The sequence below is a fragment of the Zophobas morio genome, unplaced genomic scaffold (assembly GCF_036711695.1).
Source record: "Zophobas morio isolate AGI-343-1 ecotype UQ-CSIRO unplaced genomic scaffold, CSIRO_AGI_Zmor_V1 ptg000018l, whole genome shotgun sequence".
Taxonomy (NCBI): domain Eukaryota; kingdom Metazoa; phylum Arthropoda; class Insecta; order Coleoptera; family Tenebrionidae; genus Zophobas; species Zophobas morio.
Window position 1 is genome coordinate 855,427 of NW_026972123.1, and position 26,227 is coordinate 881,653.

The 26,227-nt window shown below is 32.2% G+C and overlaps 1 protein-coding gene across 9 annotated transcripts in view; it reads right to left on the bottom strand.

Annotated features, from left to right (window-relative positions):
* Positions 1-315: 315 nt before the first annotated feature.
* Positions 316-26,227, bottom strand: part of LOC135131098 (uncharacterized protein) — a 272,956-nt gene continuing 247,044 nt past the window's right edge. For 8 of the 9 annotated variants that reach the window (XM_064058639.1, XM_064058641.1, XM_064058637.1 and 5 more), the window contains 3 exons: positions 19,573-21,227; positions 11,920-12,139; positions 316-2,928 (listed from right to left, as the gene is read on the bottom strand). In XM_064058639.1, coding sequence (XP_063914709.1) covers positions 619-2,928; positions 11,920-12,139; positions 19,573-21,227 — 4,185 coding nt within the window. In that variant the 3' untranslated portion in view covers positions 316-618. The remainder of the gene's footprint in view (positions 2,929-11,919; positions 12,140-19,572; positions 21,228-26,227) is intronic. The other variant, XM_064058642.1, reaches the window with a different exon arrangement.

Genomic DNA, 26,227 nt, shown 5'->3' on the forward strand with positions numbered 1-26,227 from the left:
ATCAATTTTTTGAGGAGTTAAACAAATGAATTTTGATTAACGATTTACCTTGATTACGATTACCTTAAACCGTTTGCAAGATTTAAGAGCATTCGGTTTTGGATTTTCAAAAATCCGGATGTTTAGGGTCAAACACCACAAGTGGGGGGGGATCTTATTTTGTAAAATTAAAAACACTTATTTTTTTTATTATTTGTACATTATGGAGATGACGTCTGGTGGTGGTGTTTTAGCTTACGCTCGGGAAGTACTAAAAAAATCAGAAAAATGGTTTTCAGTGTCCATCGAGGTGTCCCTATTAAAAAGTGAAACACGTTTTGGATGCAATAGAACTCATATATTCTCTGTAAACAATACAAATACAACAATTATGGCAAAATTTGGCATTAAATGCTTTGGCGTTATTAATTAATAAACCCATGATAATGAAGAACATCAATAAGATAAAATAAATACAAGATACAAGACTATTCAAGGTAAGAAAATTGAAATTAATACTACGATCTTGAAAATGTACTAGCAATATGTGAAAATACTCTGTAGAAATACTCTCTATATTAAAGACTAAGGCAAACCTCGTTAGTCCTCACAATACGATAATTATCACTAGAAATTTGACTAACTCTCCATCTTGTCACTACCCCCCGCTACTTCCCCCGTATCTACGTTAACGAACTGTTTCTCCCCGTCGTTATTATTGAACTTTTCCGAAACGTCCTCACTCAGCGGCGGCAGGAACTCCTTCTCCTCCCCCCCGTTCTCCTCGAACACCACCTCCCCGCTCTTCTCCTCGTCGTCGACCTTCTTCGACACCAGCTTGAAATTATCACACACCATGTACCCTTCCACTTGGCCACTTTTTGGTAAGAAGTGCAACTTGGTATGATCCCTCAGAAAGTGCACTTGCGGAACCGAATAATCACAGTGCTCGCACGTGTAATTGTTTTTAGTCCCCGACACGCTGACGTGCCGCTTCTGGTGGTTGTCCACCGCGTCCTTCCTGTAATTCACGTACGGACAACTCGGGCACGTGAACGTCTTCTTCTCCTCCTCCTTCGGACTAGCACTATTGACTAACAACCGTTGCTGCAGGATATTGTAAGCTTGCTGATCGCCCAGCGACAGCTTCCTCTCGCTCATCGCGTCTTCGGTAACTTCCTCCTCCACCTCCATCTCGACGTCGTCGCAATCGCGCGCCGCCAACGCCTCCGAACTCATCTTGTGCTTCTTCAAGTGTTGCACGTAGTTGGCGTAGTACTTGACCGAGTAGTCGCAGTACTCGCAATTGTACTTCTGCTTGGAACCGTGCAGGTTCAAGTGCACTTTGTATTGCTCGCGTTTCTCGAACGCGCTAGGGCACTTGTGACACTTGTAGCGCTTTTCTTTCATTTTGCCGTTCTTCAAGTACGTGGGGTAGACGAAGTTCGGGTTGCCGTGCATGAGGGTGCCGAATTGGGGGTCCGAGGGCTTCGGCGACGACTCCTTGAGGAGTTGGGCTTGCTTTTGCTCGGCTTCGGACTTCTGCTGGAAGAGCTCGGTACCCGAGAGGGGGACGTTGAGGCTCGACTTCGACGGTTTACTGATAACGGCACTTATTTCTTCCATTTCTATGTCGGATTTGGGGTCGGAACAGACCACCCAAATTATCTCACCGTCGCAGTTGGCGGTATTGTACAACTCGGGTTGGTGGTTGTGGCTCTTGTGCATACTCTGCAACACTTGAGTACGCTCTTGGTACTGCTGCGAGTGCACGTTCTTGTGGGCTAGCAGATGTGGTTTCTGTCTAGCCGAGTAGGAACAGTGGTCGCACTTGTAGTACGACCTCAATCCGTGCAACCTAACGTGGATTTTGTATTCGTTCTCTTTGAGGAAGCGTGCCGGACACTCCATACAAAAGTACAACGACACGTCGTCGTCACCCTCTTCGCTTTCCACCAAACCGCTAGCCTCCGCGTTCTCGTAGTCATCCAAATTGATCGTCTCCATAGTCGGAGGGTTCAAGAACTTGCTCAACTCGCGAATCTGCTCTTCGTCGGTTTTCACTTGATCCACGAGACAGTGCACCGTCCCGTACAACCCCTGGTGTACTTTAGAGTGCGACGACAGCACACCCGCATTGTTGCAAACGTAGTTGCACTCGCTGCACCGGTGCTCCACGTCGCTGCCCCGACTCGAGTTCGGATTCTTCTCCCTCACGCTATGCATCTTCTCGTGCTCCTGTATATTCACCTTCCTCAAGTTCACGTGCGGACAAAACCGACACTTGAACATCTTAGCGAACTTCCCGTTCTTGCTCACCCACACCAACGGGATATCCGGGAATGCCTGTCCCTCGAACCCTTGCACCTCTTCGATCTCGTCCGACATATCGTCCACGTCGATCACGTCCCCGTTGTGCTTCTGCGACCCCACACTGATCCCGTGCACCTTCAAGTGCTGGTGCAGAAGATGTCTCTTACTCACGTTGTAGCTGCACTGGGTACAAGTATACTGTCCCCCCCTCGGCTTATGGAACTGCTTGTGATACGTGTATTGCGACTTGGAATTGGTCACGTAGGGACACACCGCGCACTTGAACCTCTTCCCGAAGTCCCCGTCGGGACTGTACAGCTTGGCGAGGAAGTCCTCCGGGTCGGCGATCCCGTGCAGCCGCAAATGCTCGTACAAGTTCTCCTTCTTGTTGACGAAGAAGTTGCAAAATTGACACTTGAGGACGCTGTCGGCGGCCGCGTTGTGTCCCGGTAGGTGACCATCCAAGTCCGACTGGTCGTCGCTCGAGAACGGACACGACGGACACTTGAAAGCGCCATCCTGCGGCACGTCCACGTGGTCCGGCTCGTCGGTCTGCTCCTCGATCTCGAGCTTCTCCTGGCCGTTCTTGTTGCTGACGACGCGGATGTCGCCGCTGTGCTTGAGGCGGCAGTGGCGCTGTAAAAGGGACGGAGGTTAGGGGCGGCCGGCGAGGTGGGGGCGGTGCGGTTAGCGGGTTAGGGGGTTAATCGACTATCTAAATACGGAGACAGTGCGACATGCAGTGTTTAAGTTAGCGTTAGCGGATGAGTGTACTAACAAGTACTAAGTCGGCTCGTATCGAACGGTTATACTTTTCGTGGCGATTTTAATATTAGCTTTGTTGGAAAACACGGTTGTGAGTACTGATTTAGATTCTATTCTACCACAGTTTAAGCAAGATCGAAACCAGATTTGGGTGTTACGGCGTTTTCGATAGCGGAACTCACTTTCTGAAGAAGCAACGAGCAATTTTAGTGAGAAACCTACAAAAAAATATATATTAGACAACGTTTTACCTTTAAAAGCTTGTTAATAGGTTTTGAGTGAGTATCTACTTCTACCGATTAATAGTAAATATGAGTGAATGGATTTGGAGACATGAGAACGAACTGCGAACACCCTCTTCCCGCTTAGTGACAATTGTGCGCCATTTTGAGCCACATCGAGGTCAGTAAAAGGGCGCCAAATTCGAATTTAATTACTAATCAGTAACAAAATAGATAAATGATGTAATTACTGAAAAGCGACGACTAGAAACAGCAGGTGGTATCACCATAACAATTTATCATTTTGTAGTCACGTAATCTAACCGGTGTTGCCAAGTTTATTAAGATTTCAAAAATATCTCTAAAATGTTCTTTACCTCCCAATGTTAATAATAAATACTAATAACAAGGAATAAGCAAAGTTGGCTCTGCGCAGGCCATTTTCTATGAAACGACTGTACACGATGACAATTTTCAATGATTGGTTTTTCAATTGTCCGGTTTTTACAATTTTGCATTTTTTTAACTTCCTATTTATATAAATTTAGGTTTTTCATTTTTTTTTTATTTTATCTTTGTTCAATTTTTTATTTGGTCAAATTTCCAAGTTCTTGACTTTTAATTTTTTTAGATTTTCGAATTTGCAACTTTTGATTTTCATTTTCTCAGTTTTCAATTTTTCCATTTTCGACTTTTCGATTTTTAATTTTGAAATTTTTCAGTTTTTACAATTTTCGTTTTTAAAAATTGTGAAGGATCTTGGGGTTATTTTCACCGGCAATTTTGGTTCGGAAACATCGTAACACTGTTTCTTAGAAAAATTAAAAAAAAAAAAAAACTAAAATCGAAAAATAGTGGCAACGAAAATAGAGAAATTAAAACTCGAAAAAAATTGGAAAATCGAAAAATTGAAACATTGAAAATACGAAGAATTAAAATATCTCAAAACTGAAAAAAGTAGAGAAAAATCGAAAAATTGTAAAACAAAAAAGTGAAAATCGCAAAATTGCAAATCGAAAAATTGAAAAATGGAAAAATTGAAGAATCGAAAATTTGGAAACAAAATTAAAGAGATCAAAAAATGAAAAATCAAACAATTAAAAATCGAAAAACTGAGGAAACGAAAAATTGAAGAATTAAAAACTGAAAATTTGGAAATTCATAAAATGGAAAAATTGGCTTTAGATTTTTCAATTTTTTTATGTATCAATTTTTCGACTTTGAGTTTTCAATTTTTCGATTTTTAATTCTTCTACAAAAAGAACAATTTATTCAAACTCAATTTTTAAAAATTGTGAGGGAGATTTTGGTACGGGGACATCGTAACACCTAAAATCGAGAAAAATTGGAAAATCGAAAAACTGAAACACTGAAAACACGAAAAATTAAAATATCGCAAAATTCAAAAATTTCAAATAGAAGAATTGAAAAAACTAAACTGGAAAATCGAAAAACTGAAAATTCGAAAAAATTGAAAACAAAAAAATTGTAAAAATAAAAAATCGCAGAACTGCAAATCGACAAATGGAAGAAATGAAACATTTTTAAAATAAAAAAATTAAAAATCGAGAAATTAAAAAACCGAAAAATCGGAAACAAAATTAAAGAGACCAAAAAATTTAAAATAGCAAAAATTGAAAAACTGAAATATCAAAAAATTGTAAAATGGAAAAATTGAAAAATCAAAACCCAAAAATTTGAAAATTGATAAAATGGAAAAATTGGTTTTAAATTTTCTGGTTTTTCAATTTACGGATTTTTAAAATTACTGATTTTTAAATTTTTCAATTTTTCTAAATTACTTAATTTTACATTTTACGATTCTCTTTAGATTTTTTTTAAATTTTATATTTTTAATATTTCATTTTTTTTTTTTGATTTTAATCTTTAACTTTACACTGTTTTGGATTTTTTATTTTCAATCTTTCTACAAAAAAAAATAATTTATTCAAACCCAATTTTTAAAAATTGTGAAGGAGATTTTGGGATTATTTTCGCCTGCAATTTTTGGAATTGTAACACTGTTTCTCAGAAAAATTAAAAAGTAAAAAAAAAAAAACCAAAATCGAAATATGTATTGAGAAAACGAAACACAAAAAACACAAAAAAAATTGAGAAACTAAAACATCTAAAAATTGAAAAATTACAAATAGAAAAAATGAAAAAACTAAACTGAAAATTCGAAGGACTATCAATTGAAAAATTAACAATTCGAAAAAATTGAAAATCAAAATATACTAAAATAAGAAAAAAATGGAAATTGGATTTTTTATTTTCAATCTTTCTACAAAAAAAAATAATTTATTCAAACCCAATTTGTAAAAATTGTGAAGGAGATTTTGGGATTATTTTCGCCTGCAATTTTTGGAATTGTAACACTGTTTCTCAGAAAAATTAAAAAGTAAAAAAAAAACTAAAATCGAAATATGTATTGAGAAAACGAAACACAAAAAACACAAAAAAAATTGAGAAACTAAAACATCTAAAAATTGAAAAATTACAAATAGAAAAAATGAAAAAACTAAACTGAAAATTCGAAGGACTATCAATTGAAAAATTAACAATTCGAAAAAATTGAAAATCAAAATATACTAAAATAAAAAAAAAATGGAAATTCGAAAAACTAAAATATCTCATAATTGAAAACGAAGAACTGAAAAAGTAAACTGAAAATTCGAAAAAGCCGAAAATCAAAAAATTGTAGAACGAAAAATTTAAAAAATTCAGAAAATTAAAAATCGAGAAACTAAAAAATCGAAAAATTCAAAATTGTAAAACTTGAAGAATCGAATAGTTGAAAACAAAATTAAAGAGACCAAAAAATGAAAAATCGAAAAACATTGGAAATTTTCGAGTGAAACATCAAAAAATTGTAAAATGGAAAAATTGGTTTTGGATTTTTCGATTTTTCAATGAAGTTTCAGTTTCCCATTTTTTAAGTACATATGAATTTTTCGACTTTGAGTTTTCAATTTTTTGACTTTTCGATTTTCAATCTCTAAATTTTTCAATTTTTAATTTTTCAATTCTTTAATTTTACATTTATTTCGATTTTAAATATGTATTACTTTCATTTAAATAAATAAATCAATAATTTTTCAATTTTTATACACAAACAACAATTTATTCAAACTCAATTTTTAAAAATTATCGTAACGCTATTTATTAAAAAAATTAAAAATCCAAGATCGACAAAAATTAAAATATCTCAAAACTGAAAAATTGCAAATTGAAGAACTGAAAAAACTAAACCTGAAAAATTGAAAAACTACAAATTGAAAAACTGAATATACGAAAAAATTGCAAATCGAAAAACTGTAAAACGAAAAAGTCAAAAACAGAAAAATTGCAAATCGAAAAATTAAAGAAACGACAAATCTAAAAAATTGAAGAAATGAACATTTGAAAAATTGAAGAATCCAAAAATTGGAGACAAAATTAAAGACGCCGAAAAATGAAAAATCGAAAAAAATTTAAAAATCCAAAGTGAAAAATTGAAAAAATTAAAAAATACAAAAATTAGAAATTGTTAAACTCAAAATTCGAAAAAAATTGAAAAATCGAAAAACTGCAAATCGAAAAATTGAAGAAACGATTGTTCGTTTTTTTAATTTTTCAATGAAAAGACAAAAACTAAAAATTTGAAAATTCATGACATGGAAAAATTGGTTTTCAATTCGGTGTTTCAATTTACCGATTTTTAAAATCTCTAATTTTTAGATTTTTCAATTATTCGGTTTTTAAAGTTCCTTTTTTAGTTTCTCGATTTTTCGATTCCGGATTTATCGAGATTTCCATGTTTTGATTTTTCTTCTCAATCTTTCGATGTTTAGATTTATCGATTTTTCGTTTTTTCCTCATTTTATTAGTTGTATATTTTTCATTTAACAACTTTTCCAATTTACGATTTTTTGTTGTTTCGATTTCCCATTTTTATGATTTTTTTAACATTCATTTTTTTCGAATTTTCGATTTGACAACATGACTTTTTGATTTTTCGATTGCCCAATTTTTCAACATTTCAATTTTGGGAAATTTTCAATTTCAGGATTTTTCGGTTTTCCAACTTACCGATTTTTACAAATTCTGATTTTGAGATTTTTAATTTTTAAAGTTTTTAAATTTTTCCTTTTTTTTAGTTATTTGATTTTTCTATAGCCGGATTAATTGAGATTTTGATGTTACGATTTTTCGATTGTTCAACCTCCCAATTTTTCGATTTCTCGATCTTTTGTTTCGATTTATCGATGTTTCAATTTTTCAGTTCTTCAATTTTTCCAATTTTTAATTTTTCTTAATTTTTTAAATTTTATATTTTTCAATTTTTCGAATTTACGATTTTTTGATGTTTCGATTTCCCATTTTAAAATTTTTTAACATTTAATTTTTTCAAACTTTCGATTTCACATCGGTTTTTCGACTTTTTGATTTTTCGATTGTCCAATTTTTCTACATTTCAATTTAGGGAATTTTTCAAGTTCAGGATTTTTCGGAAAATCGAAAAATTGAAACATTGAAAACAGGAAAAATTAAAATATCTCAAAACTGAAAAATTACAAATAGAACAACTCAAAAAACCAAACTAAAAACTCGAAGGACTACCAATTGAAAAACTAACAATTCGAAAAAATTGAAAATCAAAAAATTGTGAAATGAAAAAAGTGAAAAATCGTAAAGTTGAATGAAAAACGAAAAATTGAAAACAAAATTAAAGAGACCAAAAAATGAAAAATCGAAATATCTAAAAAATCTAAAAAAAAAAGAAAATTCGAAAAATTAAAATATCTCATAACTGAAAAAGAACTGAAAAAACTAAACTGAAAATTTGAAAAAATTAAAAATCGAAAAACTGAACCATGAAAATACGAAGAATTAAATATCTCAAAATTGTAAAACGAAAAATTTTAAAAATTAAAAAAATTACAAATAAAAAAACTAAAAAATCGAATAATTGGAAACAAAATTAAAGAGACCAAAAAATGAAAAATCAAACAATGAAAAATCGAAAAACTGAAACATCAAAAAATAGTAAAATGGAAAAACTGAAAAATCTAAAAACTGAAGAAACGAAAAAATGAAAAATTAAAAACTAATTATTGGAAAATTCATAAAATGGAAAAATTGGTTTTAGATTTTTCCATTTTTCAAATAAGCGACTTTTCAGTTCCCTATTTTTTAAGTATCAATTTTTCGATTTTGGATTTTTCAATTTTTAATTTTTCGGTCTTTAATTTTACATTATTTTCGATTTTAAATACATATCCTCCACTCTGTAACTTTCATTTAAATAAATAAATAAATAAATAAATGAGTTTTCAATTTTTCTACACAAATAACAATTTATTCGAATTAAATTTTTAAAAATTGTGAAGGAGACTGCAATTTCGGTACAGGGACATCCTAACACTGTTTCTTAGAAAAATTAAAAAATTAAAAAATCGGAAATCAACAAAAAAATTAGAAAATCGAAAACACGAAAAATTAACATATCTCAAAATTGAAAAATTCCAAATTAAAGAACTGAAAAAACTAAACCGTAAAATTGAAAAACTAAAGAAACGAAAAATTTTAAAAATCAAGTACATAATTAAAAAATCGAAAAATTGAAGAAATAAACATTTGAAAAATGGAAAAATTGGAAACAAAATTAAAGAGACCAAAAAATGAAAAATAGAAAAAATTAAGAAATCGAAAAATTAAAAATTGCAAAATTAAAAAATCGAAAAATTAGAAACACAAAAAACTAAAATATCTCAAAATTGTTACAGAAGGACTAAAAGAACTAAACTAAAAATTCGAAAAAATTGAAAAATCGAAAACGATTTTTCATTTGTTTAATTTTTCAATGAAAAAACAAAAACTAAAAATTTGAAAATTCATAACATGGATAAATTGGTTTTAGATTTTTCGGCTTCTCAATTTAAATTTTTCTTTTTTCTAGTTTTTCGATGTTTCGAGTTCTCGATATTTCAATTTTTCAATTTTTAATGTTTCGATTTTTCGATTTCTCCGTGTTTAGATTTATCGATTTTTCAATTTTTCCTCGTTTTATTAATTGTATATTTTTCATTTATCAATTTTCGAATTTTCAATTGACAACATATCGGTTTTTCGACGTTTTGATTTTTCGATTGCCCAATTTTTCAATATTTCAATTTTGGTAATTTTTCAATTTTTCAGTTTACCGATTTTCATTGTTTCTGATTTTTTTATTTTGAAAGTTTTTAATTTTTCCTTTTTTTAGTTTTTCGATTTTTCGATTGCTCAACTTCCCAATTTTTCGATTTCTTGATTTTTCGGTTTTTCGATTTCTGGACTATCGGATTTCTCAATCTTTTGATGTTTCGATTTTTCGATATTTTGTTTCGATTTATCAATGTTTCAATTTTTGTTTGCTTTTTTTAATTTTATATGTATTTTTCATTTTTTTTTGATGTATCGACGATTTCCCTTTTAAAAATGTTTTATCATTTTATTTTTTCAAATTTTCGATTTCTCCACATCAGTTTTTTCGATTTTTCATTTTTTCAACATTTCAATTTTGGGAATTTTTCATTTTTCGATTGTTCAAATTTCTGATCTTTCAACTTCAATTTTTAATGCTTCGATTTTTCGATTTCTTGATTTCTCGGTTTTTAGATTCCCCGATTTTTCCATCTTTTGCTTCAATTTTTCGAATTCACATTTTTTTGTTCCGATTTCCCGTTGTTTTAATTTTTTAACATTTCATTTTTTCAAATTTTCGATTTATCAATTTTTCTAGATTATTCAATTTTTTGATAATTCGACTGCTCCATTTTTTCAACTTCCGTCACATTTTTGAAAAAAAAAAAGAACAATTATTTACTTTTAATTTGTAGGAAAAATTTTTAAATTACCTTTTTCAGTCTGAATGTGTCTCTTTGTTCCTTTGTTTCGGTTTGCCAAGATTATGAAGACACTGACATAAGATTAAGATAAGATTTAACAGTGAACCTTTTATAAAATAAAAAAAAAAAAATTCGGAAAAAATCAAAATAATAAAGAAAATTTGGAATGTATTTTCAAAATTACAAAACCGACTTTCAAAGTCAAAATTTGTCTATCCATTAAAAAATCCAATAACATCCACTGTAAATTAAAACAAACTCTAAATAAATCGATAAAACGTCTAATCTCGCAGCTGCCAACCGTACTCAACAAAAACGTACTCAAAATAATGAACTGATTGTCTTTCACTAAGAACCCTAACGCATCCTTTGTAAATTTAGTAACTAGAGGTTCCAGATTCATTAGTACGATTACTGCAACAAAGTTGCGTTTACAATGTATCATTTTGTAGTGACACAATGAAACACGGATACTGCCAACATAATTAACATTCCATAAATATTCCTAAGTCTACCTTGGCTTCCTTGTATTATTAATAATGACACACGTGCAAACACCATGTCCACTGTGGTTGCCGAAGAACAATCCACGGCACTACTTTAATTTAAAATCAAGCACTTGTTATTTTATTTACTGAAATATGAAAAGTGTTTGAATTTCGCGCCTTTTTAAGTTTGATGTGGCACAAGATGGCGCGACCAATAATTTAATTTAACCTCTTCGGACGGGTCATTGTTACTTCCGAATTCAAATATTCACGTACTTTGTGTGCAAATGACTGCTTTGACGAAACAAGTCCAGTTTAAATTTTTCGTGCATTCTTCTAAATCCGCGCATTTACCACACTCGTGTTTCGCATTATTTACATATTAAGTCAAAGCCGCTGATAAAGAACGCAAACGTGCGATAAAGCGCTCCGTTTCGTGTGGCAGAAATTTCACCAACTCGAAAAATCTTAACCGATTAAGTAAATACTCGAAGCGAACGGAAAACCGTAATTCCACGTTATCATAAAGCATTACGGAATTGTATTCGTCGCGGTCATTCCGTCGTAATTCCACTCAAATCAATTATTACCAACCAAACAAAACAGAAAAACCCAACGACGTCCGCATCAACCCAGCCAACGAAAAATAAGAAAAACGAATAATAATTTATTCACGACGAATAAAACGAAAAGAGCACATTACGAATCCGGTGACATCAAGTTTAAATTTACGAAAACTGTTTGCTTTCGACTTCTTATTCTTCTGAATAAATAACGATAAACTAAACTAATAAAAGATTAAATTGTCGAAAGCCGCAAGCCGCTCGTGAATACTTAATGGTAGTGGATTCCGGCTCGTTAAGTTGGCATCCCTTCAAACGTTTGAAATTTTAAACACCAACCATCACGATTAGACTTTTTAATAACAATCGCCAACCGATCGAACAATAGCCATTGTGTTAGTCTGTCATCTTTTCAAAAACCCATAAATACGCAAACACCGTGTCCTTGGAAAAATTAATCTCGTGTCAAAGTGTTGCAAACACAGCATGCACGAAAACAGTGGCGTATCCAAAAGGGACAAACAAGCAAAATCACACACGAACAGCAAGCAGATGAAAATATGCAACACTCATCCACGACACACCCAACGTTTTCGAATACGCCACCGCATGCGAAACACAGCCAAATTGATGCGTTGTCCTCGGCCGCGGCTCGGTACGCACACATACAGCGTGGCCCAAAACAAGCATCTGTTAGTTTGTTAGTAAGCGGTGTTAGTACCTGAATGACATGCTTCCAATTTGATACCTGGTTGCAGTGACCGCAGCGGAAGGGCGCTTGGCTCCCTTTCGCTGACGTGCTAACACTTGCCTCGTCTTTATCAGGGCTGGCACCTCGAATTGTCGTCTCGGGCGCCGGGCTCGGGGTCGACGGGCCCACCTGGAGTTCGTGGGGGTAGTGGCCTTTCACGTGCGCCAAGAGGATGTCGCGGGAGGCGTCCCTAAAAGCGAATTTATTTCATTAGAAAACACTAACAGGATAACATCCTGTGTATCATGTGGTGAATTATTGGTTGCCTAACACACATTTCTATAATTAGTTATTACGGCTACAAAAATACCCGAATTTATCACGAATGGTTTATTATGCACGAATTATTTTGTTTTATAAATTACAACTGCCTTAATTTCGTGTTTTTTTGTATAATTTAGTAACGCCATTTGTGTGGGTGGTTACTTTTGGTTTTTTAATCACAGTACTGGATCTAGAGTCTGTCAGTAATGATCCAGCCCTTCCGGTAACAACAAGTAAGAAAATTATTTTTGACTAAACTACAATTAAAATCAAGAAATTCACGACAGGAAACAAACAGATAAGTTTGATCTTTATTGTATTTGTTTATCGTTGCAGATAAAATTGAAAGTATTTTTTAATTCAATTAAATTTTGCGTTTCGTGAAAAGTGAGGTTATGTTGCACTAAATTTGTACGTGAAATTAATACAATAAATTAATAGTTTGTGTACCGATTTACTTTTCTCGTGCCTCCTATTACCACCAATTGTGTCAACTATACAAGGTGTTATTTAAAGACGACAAACAGAGAATACCGAGAAACGACAGCCCGACATTACTGACACTAATTTTAAGCGATTGTGACCCGTATCGGATTATTTGGTTAGTTCTCCGATTTTACAATTTTTTGAAGTTTAAACTTTTAGCTTTTTAATTTTTCAATTTCGTGTTTTTTTATTTTTCAGCAAAAGAACAAATTTATCCGAACTAAAAATCATTGAAACAATGAAGAATACAAAAATTTTAAAATGAAAAATCCAAAAACTAAAAAATCGAGACACCGAAAAATTGAAAAAACTAAACAATTTTGCAATTTTTCAATTTCAAAGTTTTCAAGTTCTTGATTTTCAATTTTAATCAAAGCGAAATTTTGCAAATCGAATAACTGACACCGAAACTTAAAAAATGCAACAATTAAAAATCGAGATATTAAAAAATCGACCAAACGAAACAATTCTGCAATTTTTCGATGTAAAATTTTTCAAATTCTCGATTTTCATTTTTTATTGTTCAACAAAAGGACAAATTTATTCAAACCGAAATTTTGAAAACTTTAAAAATCAAAAAATTGTAACATTGAAACGTCTAAAAATTATAAAATTGAAAAATCAAAAAATTAAACAAGTGGATAATTGAAAAAACAAATGAAAAATCGAAAAATTGTAATATAGAAACCTGAAAACCCTGATTTATTAAAAATCGAGAAATTGAAATATCGACAAAACGAAGCAATTCTGCAGTTTTTCGATGTAAAATTTTTCAAATTTTCGATTTTTATTTCTTCATTTTTTAGATTTGTCATTTTTTAATTGTTCAACAAAGGGACAAATTTATTCAAAATTTTGAACTGAATTGAAAATCGAAGAATTGAGAAATAAAGAAAACTTGAAAAAAAAAAGGAAAAAATGAGACTTAAAAACTGAAAAAAATATCGCAAAAATTTTAAAATTGAAAAATCGAAAAATTGTAACATGTATTGAAACCTGAAAACCCTGGGTAATTAAAAATGGAGAAAGTGAAAAATTGAAAAAGCAAAAAACAAAAATGAAAACCGGAAAACTAAAAAATTAAGAAATTGTAAAAAAGACCCATTGAAAAATTGTAACGTGGAAAAGACGAAACACTGAAAAACCGAAAAATTTAAAAACCGATAAATCGGAGATTTGAAAAAATACAGAAACTGAAAAATCAGATAATTGAAAAGCCAAGAATTGTACATTTGAAAAAAAACCCTAATAATTATTTGAAAGGTAAAGCTGTAAAGGAAGATCCCTATCATCCTGCTCTTCAGTTTCTTTTTAAAGTATTCCATTCTCAGGCTAAATTTGCAATTAATAACAGCCATCCTTCATATAATTTTAGAAAGGCTGATTATGCACGCATGTACAACCTATTCCTATACGCTGACTGGAGCCCCATTTTAGAATCTACTAATCCTACTGAGGCATGTGAACTTTTCTACAAAACTGTCTATGAAATATTCGATATTACTGTACCATTGCGTCATGTTAGTAAAGCTCAAAGTAAAAATCGTTATCCTTCTTGGTATTCTCCACAAATAATAAGGGTTTTAAAACGTAAAACCAAAGCCCATAGATTATATAAAAGGTATGGTACGTTGTTCTTTTTTAATAAATTTAAACGGTTGAGATCATTGTCTAAATATCTAATCGATACAGCTTACAAGAAATTCATAATTGACGCGGAAAATAACCTCTCAACTGATCCAACGAAATTATGGTCATTTGTTCAAAATAAAAAAAATCAAACTAGAATCCCAAATGTTATCAGGGACGCCGACGATGTATGTTATGACACTCCAGACACTATAGTAGATGCCTTTGCGCGCTACTTTGCAAGTGTTTATCAGCCTTCTAATCCCGGTAATCCGTCGTCTTCGCCGAACTATTTCCAGAACATTGATACCCCGTCGATAAGTGAAAACGATATTCTTATAGCAATCAAGAATATTAAAAGTAAATTTACTGCTTTGTTATTAAAGATTGTGCGTGTGTACTAGCAGTACCGTTACTGCATATATATAATCAAATACTTAAATGTGCTACCTTCCCTTCTATTTGGAAACAGGCCAGAATTTGCCTAATTCTTAAAAAGGGCAATCCTGCACAGATTAGCAATTACAGGCCAATCGCCATTATTAATAACTTTGCAAAAATCTTTGAAATGATTCTATATAAACACATTTACAATAGCATTAAATCCTTTATCTCACCCTTACAGCATGGGTTTGTTGAAAAAAGAAGTACAGTCACCAACTTAGCTACCTTCACGCAGTTCACTGCCAACTGTGTAGATGCAGGGGGTCAAGTTGACGTGATTTACACAGATTTTTGTAAGGCCTTTGATCAAATAGATATATTCATCTTACTTGACAAGATGAATTTACTTGGATTTAATGATCATATATTACATCTTCTATCATCTTACTTATTTGATCGGGTTCTATATGTAGAATATATGGGTCATCAGTCACATCCATTCATCGCTACATCGGGTGTCCCTCAGGGCTCAAATTTGGGACCACTATTGTTCCTTATATTTATTAACGATCTGCCGGAAATTATTAGATGTAATAAGTTGATGTTTGCCGATGATTTAAAAATTTTTAACTCTGTAGCGTCTATAAGTGATTGTCATCAATTACAACAAGATCTGGATAACCTATATCTTTGGTGTGTCAACAATAAACTGCATCTCAATGTAGCTAAATGTTATGTTATGACGTTTACAAAAAAGAAAATACATATCCTTCAATATGACTATTATATTAATAATTACACACTGAATAGACTTAAGGAATCTCGTGATCTTGGTGTAATATTTGATTGTGAATTAAATTTCACTACACATATAAATGAAATGGTTAAATCAGCCAATAAGACCTTAGGTTTCATCTATAGAAATTGTAAGGATTTCAAAAGTTTACATGTTCTGAAGGTTTTGTACTATTCTTTAGTTAGACCTAAGCTTGAATATGGTAGTCTAGTTTGGCATCCCATATATGTAGTCCATAAACACCACATTGAGTCAATTCAAAGGAGATTTTTGAAATATCTCATGTTTAAAACTCATGGTTTCTACCCGCCTAGAGGAATCGACCATGGTGAGCTTCTGCAGATGTTTAACTGTGAATCACTCGAATTCCGTCGCATAACTGCAGCTGTTAAATTTTTGTATAACTTAGTTTGGGTTAAAATAGATTGCACTGACCTATTAGGCTCCATAAATTTTTTAGTTCCAAGAGCAGGAGTCCGTCTATACTTAAGTTTTTATAATCTTAATGCAAGAACAAATGTACTTCGCAAAAGTCCAGTCTATTTAATGCATTGTTATTTCAATATAATTTGTCGTGACTGTGATTTATTCAGCGATTCTTTGCACTTTATTGTTAAGATTTTGTCTGGAAAATTGCATCCCTATGTATTGTAACTTAATTGTAATTGTAATTTCCTGTTATATATGTATTTTGTATTTTTTTTTTGCCTACTTGTGGCTTATGCTGTTTGGCAAATATATACCTATTATTATTGAAAAAAGTGAAGAATACAAAAATTTTAAAATGAAAAATTCAAAAAGTTCAAAATGAAAATCGATAAACTAAAAACTCGAGACACCGAAAAATTGAAAAATTGTAAAACCATGGAAAAATTAAAAATAAAACTGCAAATTCGGATAACTGAAAAATTGGAAAAACGAAAAAATAAAAAATCCCGAAATTGAAACATTAGAAACGAAAAACGAAACAATTTAGCAATTTTTCAATTTCAAAGTTTTCAAGATCTTAATCAAAACGAAATTTTGCAAAATCGAGACATTGAAAAATCGACCAAACGAAACAATTCTGCAATTTTTCGATATAAAATTTTTCAAATTCTCGATTTTTCATTTTTTAATTGTTCAACAAAAGGCGAAATTTATCCAAACCGAAATTTTGAACTGAATTGAGAAATAAAGAAAACTTGGAAAAAGACGAAAAAATGAAACTTGAAATATCGAAAATTTTAAAATTGAAAAATCGAAAAATTAAACAATGGGATAATTGAAAAAAGAATTGAAAAATCGAAAAATTGTAATATTGAAACCTGGAAACCTTGATTAATTAAAAATCGAGAAAGTGAAAAATTGAAAAAGCGAAAAACAAAAATTCTTAATTTCAAAATCCAAACATTTTAAAATGAAAACCGGAAAACTAAAAAATCAACAAATTGTAAAAAAGAAACATGGAAAAATAGAAAAGTTGTAACGTTGAAAAGATGAAACACTGAAAAGTCGAAAAATTTAAAAACCGAGAAATCGAAGCTTTGAAAAAATACAGAAACTGAAAAATCGGATAATTGAAAAGCCAAGAATTGTACATTTGAAAAAAAAACCCTAATAATTATTTGAAAAAAGTGAAGAATACAAAAATTTTAAAATGAAAAATCCAAAAAGTTCAAAATGAAAATCGAAAACTAAAAAATCGAGACACCGAAAAATTGAAAAATTGTAAAACCATGGAAAAATTAAAAATAAAACTGCAAATTCGGATAACTGAAAAATTGGAAAAACGAAAAAATAAAAAATCCCGAAATTGAAAATTTTCATTTTCAAAAAAGTGTTCAAGTTCTTGTTTTTCAATTTTAACCAAAATGAAATTTTGCAAAATCGACACATTAAAAAAGGCACCAATTAAAAATCGAGAAATTGAAAAACCGACAGAACGAAGCAATTCTGCAATTTTTCGATGTAAAATTGTTTAAATTTTCGATTTTTAATTTTTCATTTTCTCGATTTTTCATTTTTTAATTCTTCAACAAAGGACAAATTTATTCAAACTGAATTTTTGAAAAACCGGAAAATTGTAACACTGAATCATCAAAAAACAAAACAATTAAAAATCGAGAATTTGAAAAATAAAGAAACCTTGAAAAAAAAAAACGAAAAAATGAGACTTAAAAACTGAAAAATGAAACTTGAAATATCGAAAAATTTTACAATTGAAAAATCGAAAAAACCCTGATTAATTAAAAATCGAGAAAGTGAAAAAGCGAAAAACAAAAATTTTTATAAATCAAATAATCAAAAATACAAAAATTCTTAATTTCATATTCCAAAAATTTTAAAACGAAAACCGGAAAACTAAAAAATTAAGAAATTGTAAAAAAGAAACCCGGAAAAATTGAAAAATTACAACGTCGAAAAGACGAAACATTGACGAAAAATTGTGAAGATTGAAAATCGAAAAATTAAATTAAAAAATGGAAAAACTAAAAAATCGAGAAATCGAAAAATGTAAAAACGAAACACGGAAAAATCGAACAATTAACAATTAAAAAAACCAAAAATTTAAAAATCTCGAATTGAGAAAATAAAAAATCGAAGAAACGAAACAGCTTGGAAGTATGAACTTTATTTTTAATTTTTCATTTTCTCAATTTTTCGTTTTGTAATTTTTCAATAAAAGGACAAACTTATTAAAAGTGAAATTTCAAAATATCAAAAAATCGGAAAATGGTGACACTGAAACATCGAAAATTGAAAAAGAAACACTAAAAAACCGAAACCTGAAACACCGAGAAAACAAAATTTGTACAAGTAGAAAAATCCAGACACAAAAAGATCGAAAAAAAAAACAAAAAATTTAAATTGAAAAATCCAAAAATGTCAAAATAAACATCGACAAAGTGTAAAATTAAAAAATCGAAAACTGAAAAATTGGAAAAAAACGAAACATTGAACAATAAAAAAAATTGAAATACCGAAATGGCGAAATTAAAAAATCGGATAACGAAAAAAGCAACAATTGAAACTGTCAAATCTAAAAATTATAACATTGAGAAAACTGACGAAATAAAAATCGAGAAGCTAAGAATCTGAAAAACTTCGAAAATCGACTTTGAGCCAGTTTGAATTTAGCGCCGATGTACTTTGTTGTGATTGGTCGGAAATTAATGTACGCTGGCACGTCAAGCAAAGTGAAAATGACTAAATAGTCGCCGGGATTATGAGCTTATTTATCAAGCCAGAAATGCTTCATTTAATCACTCGAACTATATAAAAATATTGCGTATGCAACCAATTCCACACTTGTGTCGTTAAGGGTCATTTTCGCCTAACCTAAAACTGCCACTTCTCTGATATTCTCGGCGCGACTGACTGCACGATAATAATCAGACGATATAAATTTAGAACCACTTAAAATAATAACGTTAATATTTTACTAAAAATGATTAATTATTTAATATTTACTAAACAATTTAAACCAATACGGACATTGCACGTTACATATCAAACCCGAGTTGCAAATATAAGTAATAAATCTCCAATTATAAATAAATCATATTAATTTCCATAACGGTGACCAGAATTTCGAGTTCTACGAGTGTTATAAAAATGTCACGACTGAAATGAATCGACACTTTGCGACTATTATATAAATACAGCGGATATAATTTCCTAACGTCGGTGACAAAACAAACCCTCGGGCATTGTTAAAAAATCAATTATCGCAGTATCTGTAATAGGTAGCAAAACAAACGCTATTTTTAATTGGGCCGTACGTTAACCTACTTTTATCAAACGCAGTCAGGTTCAGCCATTCGTTAAGTTTGTGATAAAACCCGGCAATATAAATAATGACCGTTGTAATGACACTAACACGTCGAACTACCCACTTGAAAAAAATTTTAAATAATTCCCCGATTCCAGCCCATGAATATCCATCGACACCATTAACTCGTACTCACTTTCAGCCAAAAGTACCGCCGCGATACATAAATTAGTAATAAATCTCGCGCCCCATAAAATTCAAATTTTCGAAAATCGCGCACACGTGGCTTAAATTCAAGGCCTTCACTCACCTGAAGTTGCACTTCTTGCACTTGAACAGCGTCCTCTTGCTGTCGGCGTTGGAGCGCCTGTTCTTGTCCACCTTGAAGAAGCTCCCGTCCGCCGCCTTGAGCGGGGGCGGCGGTCTCAGCAGCGGGCTGAAGTCGCTCGTCGACGGCGCCTTCGTCAGCTTCGGCAGGTCGCTCTTGCTCTGGCTCGGCGACGAGTTCCTGTCGTGGTGCTTGGGTCTGGTCCCCGAGCCGCCGCTCGTGTCCAGGCTCTGGTTGCCGCTCACGTGGATCTCCGTCAGGTACTTGTTGTATTTGGTGTAGTTCCGTCGTCCCGTCTCGTCCGTCATCAGCACTTTGGCGCTCTCGTGGGCCGGATCTCGCACCGACTTCAGTTTGATATGTTTGGTGATGTCCCAGCGCCAGTTCGACCGGTACGAGCACAAGGAGCACTCGAAGGGTTTCTTGTTGAGGTGGCCCACGATGTGGACGTGGAACCGCGATGCGGTCGACGCCCAGAACGTGCAATGCGGACACTTGAACACCCTCTTGTGCTGCGCCACCGAGATGTCGTTGCCGTGGGTCGGGATTTTATCCGCGACCGGAGACAAATGGGTCGTGGTGAAGTCCTGACCGACGTAGCTGTTCTCGCTGCGCTCGCTGATCGGCGAATGGGTCCGCAGCGACAAGTCCAACGACACGTTGTCGTCGATCTTGTCCTCCCGGTACTCGTATTTGGAGTCGTCGACTTCCAAGTCCATCGGGACCTCGATGTTGTTCCACACGAACACCCGATTCTCCATCGGGTGCGGCTTATTCACGTTGTTGTTGTTCTCGCCGTCTTCGGATTGACTCTCGTCGATCTTGAGCTCGCTCTCCGACTCCGGGGGTGTGGCTTCCGCGGCCTTGATCGCCTCGGGACAGGTCTGCAGGTGGTGGTACAACCCCGTGCTGGATTTGCACCGCTGGCGGCAGTACTGACAGCGCGACGAGCTGATGAAAGTCGACGCGAACGTGTGGGGGTTGCTGCTCTCTTTGCCGCACTTCTGCTGGTGCTTGACCTGCTCCGACAGGCACTTGCTCTTGTGTCCGCACACCTGGCACGTCAGCGTGCTCGCCGCCCCCGTGATCAGCTTCTCCTTCAGCTTGTCGAAGAACGACGCGTTCTTCTCCTTGAAGTCGTCTTTGTTGGCCTTCGCCGGGAGGAGGTCCGGCATCTTGTTGTCCTCGTCGACGTTGTCGAACACCTCCTCGCTGTTGAACAGCTTGGCGAAGTCCTTGAGCGCGCTGTTCGTCGACCTGGCGCAGATCGCGTTCATGTCCTGCTGGCTCATCTCCGGCTCCTTGCGCGGCAGCTTGAGCACGGAGGTCTGCGCCGGTATCGGGATCAGGTTGGGTATGGGCCTGGTGGGCTTCTTCGGCTTCGGGGAGGTCTCCCGGACGATGTTGTGGACCTTCTGCTCGTGGCGGGTCATTTCGGTGGCCCACGCCGACTTGAAGTTGCACAGCTTGCACTTGTTCTTGATGTAGACGTTGCCATTGGCGTGGTGGATGATGTCATCCGGGTTGATGAAGTCCGGCCCGAAGGAGCCCTGCTCGGGGCTGTGCGACGGCTTCGCCTTCTTCGGCGGCTGGGGGGCTATTTCGGGCTCGTGTGGCGGCGGCGGCGCTTGTGCTACCTGTGTGCGATGCGATACGGAATTAGTCGGGTGTGGGCGCTGATTGGCCGGGCTCTGCACCGTCGTGCGTCCCGTCGTCGACTGGCGGAGGCGAATGCTGGTTGCTTTATCGCGGCCGCGAGCGCGCTACGCCCAAGGCAAAGATCGGCGTGGCGCGGACTTATCGCGCACGGTTCGCACGTAGAATGAGCGATAAGGCGCACGACGGTGCGGCGCGATGCGGTGCCGCCGCCGGTGGCGGTGCGAGGACGCGAACGAATTCGGAACTACTTACTAGTGTGCGCCGGTTCCGCCTGTCACTCGAGATGGAACGAATACGCAAACTGAATTACGTGAGACTTGATTTTTAACAAGTACTCCGAGGTGGTGTGTGACAGTGATGGTGTTGAAAACGCTACGAATAACAGAGAATCGGCTGAAGAGTGTCTCAGACAGTGATAGAATTTCCACTAAAAACGTCTAATCATTATTGAATAGTCAAAACAACAATTACCGTCCGAACACTGCGAAAATTTCCAAGAACACTCCTCATTTTTGCATTGTTTTATTTCAATACAGTAGCAACACAATTCACCGGAATTTTTAATTACGTATTAAAAACGCAAGTTATGTTTAAAACTTAGTCGAAGGTTATTTCGACAGAACTTCCCGGGCCCCTGAAGTGCAGCAAAATAAATTTGCGATGTTTCTGAAAATTTCTACAGTGATTTTCAATTTTTTATTTCATTTATTTTTTCAAAATTTCATATATTTTTTTTTCTTCAGTTTTTAAATTGAGCAATTTGTCGATCCTTCAGTTCTTCATTTATTCAAATTTTCGATCTCATTCTTTCCTTTCAGTTTCGATTTTTCAACGTTCCGATTTTATAATTTTTTGTTTTTTCAATTTTTCATTTTTAAATTTTACAGTTTTTCGATTTTGGATATGTCAATTTTTTGATTTGCAATTTCACAAATTTTCAACTTTTGATTTCTTCAATTTTATATTTTCACTTTTTTAATTTTACGATTTTACAATTTTTGGGTTTCCCAATTTTTCGCTTCTGCAATTTTCTTTTTTCCAATTTTTCGATTCATCTTTTGGATTTTCAAGTTTCTCGATTTTTAATTTTACAGTCTTACATTTTTCGTTTCTTCAGTTCTTCGATTTGCAATTCTTCGTGTTTTTTCTTTTTTTTGTTTTTAGATTTTTAAATTTTTTCCATTTTTTGGTATTTTGGTTATGAATTTTTCGATTTTTCAACTTTTCGGATCAAAAAAATGGTAAGATTGAAAAACTGTGAAATTTAAAACCAAACATGAAAAAGTATAAAATGAAAACGTGAAAGATCTAAAAATTGGAAATCAAGAACTTGAACTGAAAAATTAAAAATTGGGCAACCTGAAAATCGAAAAAACGATGTATTCTAAAATCAAAGTAAAATCGAAATATTGAAAATTAAAGAAAACTGAGAAAGTGAAAAATTAAAGAAAATTGAGAAACTGAAAAATCAAAAATTGAAAATTTGAATAAACGAAAAATTACAAAATCGAAAAAAATATTGAAAAATAATAAAGAAAATGAAAAATAAAAACCAAAAAATTCAAAATTGAGAAACTGAAAAATCAAATAAGTGCAACTCGAAAATTTGAAAAATTTAAACAATAACGAAAATGAAAAAAAAATCGTGATATCAAAAAATTATAAAATCGAAAAATTTAAAAATTAAACATCGAAAAAATGAAAAATTATGAATGAAACGAAGAACTGAAGGAACGAAAAATTGAAAAATCTAAAAAGGGAACTTAAAAATCGAAAAAATGATATATTGTAGAATCGAAATAGGTATTGAAAATTAACGAAATCGGAAAATCAGATAACTGAGAAGTCCAAAAATTGAAAAAATTACAGACGAAAAAAAGAAAAATTATAAAGTCGAAACATTGAAAAATCGAAAAATTGGAAAAATAAAGAGATGAAAAAAACGAAAAAGTGTAACGTAATTTCGAGGAAATAAAAATAAAAAATCGGGGAAATGAAGAATAAAACTCAAGAACTTCAATACCAAAAAACTGCAAAATTGAACAAAATGAAAGCTGAAAAATTACAGAAAATAAAAAAAATCGAAACATTTTGGTATCAAAACATTGTGAAATCGAAGAAAAAAGAAAAATAATTGTAAGAAATTATAAAACATTGAAAAATCGAAAAATTGAAACAAAGAAAACGAAAAACTGTTAAAATCGACGAAAAAGAACATGAAAAATTGCGACATAAAGGCATTGCAAAGTCCAAAAATTAGAAGAATTAAAAATTGACAGTGAAAATTTATAAATCAAACGAAAAACTGAAGAAGCGAAAAATCAAAAAACTGTAAAATTGAGAAATTTAAAAAATCAAGAACTTGAAAAATTGAAGAAATAAAAAATTGAAAAAAAAAATAAAAACTAAAACGCTGAAAAATCGAAAAATTTAAACAGAAAATGAAAAAAGAAAAATTGAAAAATCAAAAAAATGTAAAATTGAAAAATTGAAAAAAATCAAGAACTTGGAAAAATTGAAGAAACGAAAAATTGAGAAACTTAAAAATCGAAAAAGTGCAAAATCGAAAAAATGAAATATTGTAGAATCGAAACAGGTATTGAAAATTAAAGAAATCGTAAAATCAGATAACTGCGACGTCTAAAAATTGAAAAATTTAATTATTAAAAAATTGAAAAATTCAGGAATCGAAAAAAAAGATTGGACATTTGAAAAATCGAACAATTTAAATGTCGGGAAACTGAAAAATTGAAAAAATTAGAATTGAAAAAAGAAAAATAGGAAAAATAAAGATAAATGAAAAAAAACACTCCTAATTTTTGCATTCTTTTATTTCAATACAGTAGCAACACAATTCACCGGAATTTTTAATTACGTATTAAAAACGCAAGTTATGTTTAAAACTTAGTCGGAGGTTATTTCCACAGAACTTCCCGGGCCCCTGAAGTGCAGCAAAATAAATTTGCGATGTTTACTTTCTGATAATTTTTATAGTGATTTTCAATTTTTTATTTTTATTTATTTTTTTCAATCTTTCGATCTTTCAATATTTAAATTTTTGAAATTTTTGTTTTTTCAAAATTTCATATTTTTGTTTGTTTCTTCAGTTTTTAGATTTAGCAATTTCAGTAATTTTTTGATTTTCCAACTTTTGGATGTTTCAATTTTTGGATTTTGCAATTTCACAAATTTTTAACTTTTTGATTTCTTCAATTTTATATTTCAATTTTTTATTTTTGCAATTTTCAGAATTTTCACTGTTCTGTTTTTATAATTTATATTTTTTCTAAAATTAAAATTTCAATTTTTGGATTTTCAATTTTCCAGTTTCTACGATTCTACAATTTTTTTTCCAATTTTCGATTCATCTTTTAGATTTTCAAGTTTCTCGATTTTTAATTTTGCAGTCTTACATTTTTCGTTCATTCAATTCTTCGATTTGCAATTCTTCGTTTTTTCAGTTTTTAGATTTTTCAATTTTTTCCATTTTTTGGTTTTTCGCTTATGAATTTTTCGATTTTTCAACTTTTCGGATCAAAAAATGGAAAGATTACAAAATTGGAAAATTGTAAAATTCAAAATCAAAAATGAAAAAGTATGAAACGAAAACTTGAAAAACTGAATAAACGATGTATTGTAAAATCAAAGTAAAATCGAAATATTGAAAATTAAACAAAACTGAGAAACCGAAAAATGAAAGAAAATTGAGAAGCTGAAAAACTAAAGAAAACTGAGAAACAAAAATTAAAAATTGAAAATTTGAAATATTGAATAAATGAAAAGAATAATAATAAAATCAAGAACTTGAAAAATTGGAAAACAAAAAATTGAAACATCTAAAAATTAAAAATTGAGAAACTGAAAAATCAAAAAATTGTAACTCGAAAATTTGCAAAAATTAAAGTCGGAAAAAAAAAATAAAAACTATAAAACACTGAAAAATCAAAAAATTGAAGAAACGGAAAACTGAGAAACTTAAAAATCGAAAAAGAGAAATAGTGTAAAATCGAAATAGGTATTGAAAATTAAAGAAATCGGAAAATCAGATAACTGAGAAGTCCAAAAATTAAAAAAATTAATAATTCAATGTTAAAAAATCCAGGAATTGAAAAACCAAGGATTGGAAATGTTGAAAGTTGAAAATTGAGAAACTGAAAAATCGAAAAATTGCAAAAATTGAAAAATTGAAGAATTTTAAGTCGGGAAATTGAAAAATTGGAAAAATAATGAGAAATGAAAAAAAAAGGAAGTGTGACATAATTTCAAGAAAATAAAAATAAAAAATCTGTGAAATGAAAATAAAACTCAAGAACTTCAATACCGAAAAATTGCCGAATTGAACAAATTGAAAGCTGAAAAAACGAAAAATTATTATGAAACCGAAATATTATGAAACTGAAAAATGGAAAGCTTGAAAAATTACAGACTATAAAAAAATTCGATACATTGTGGTATCAAAAAATTATGAAATCGAAGAAAAAAGAAAAATAATTGTAAGAAATTGAAAAATTGAAACACAAAAAAAATGAAAAAATGTAAAACTGTTAAAATCGACGAAAAAGAACATGAAAAATTGCGACATAAAGGCATTGTAAAATCCAAAAATTAGAAGAATTAAAAATCGACATAATCAAAAATTATAAATGAAACGAAAAACTGAAGAAGAGAAAAATTAAAAAATCAAAAAACTGTAAAATTGAGAAACTTAAAAATCGAAAAAATGAAATATTGTAGAATCGAAATAGGTATTGAAAATTAAAGAAATCGGAAAATCAAAGTCCAAAAATTGAAAAAATTACAGACGAAAAAAAGAAAAATTATAAAATCGGAACATTGAAAAATCGAAAAATTGGAAAAATAAAAAGATGAAAAAAACGAAAAAGTGTAACGTAATTTCGAGAAAATAAAAATAAAAAATCGGGAAAATGAAGAATAAAACTCAAGAACTCAATACCGAAAAATTGCAAAATTGAACAAA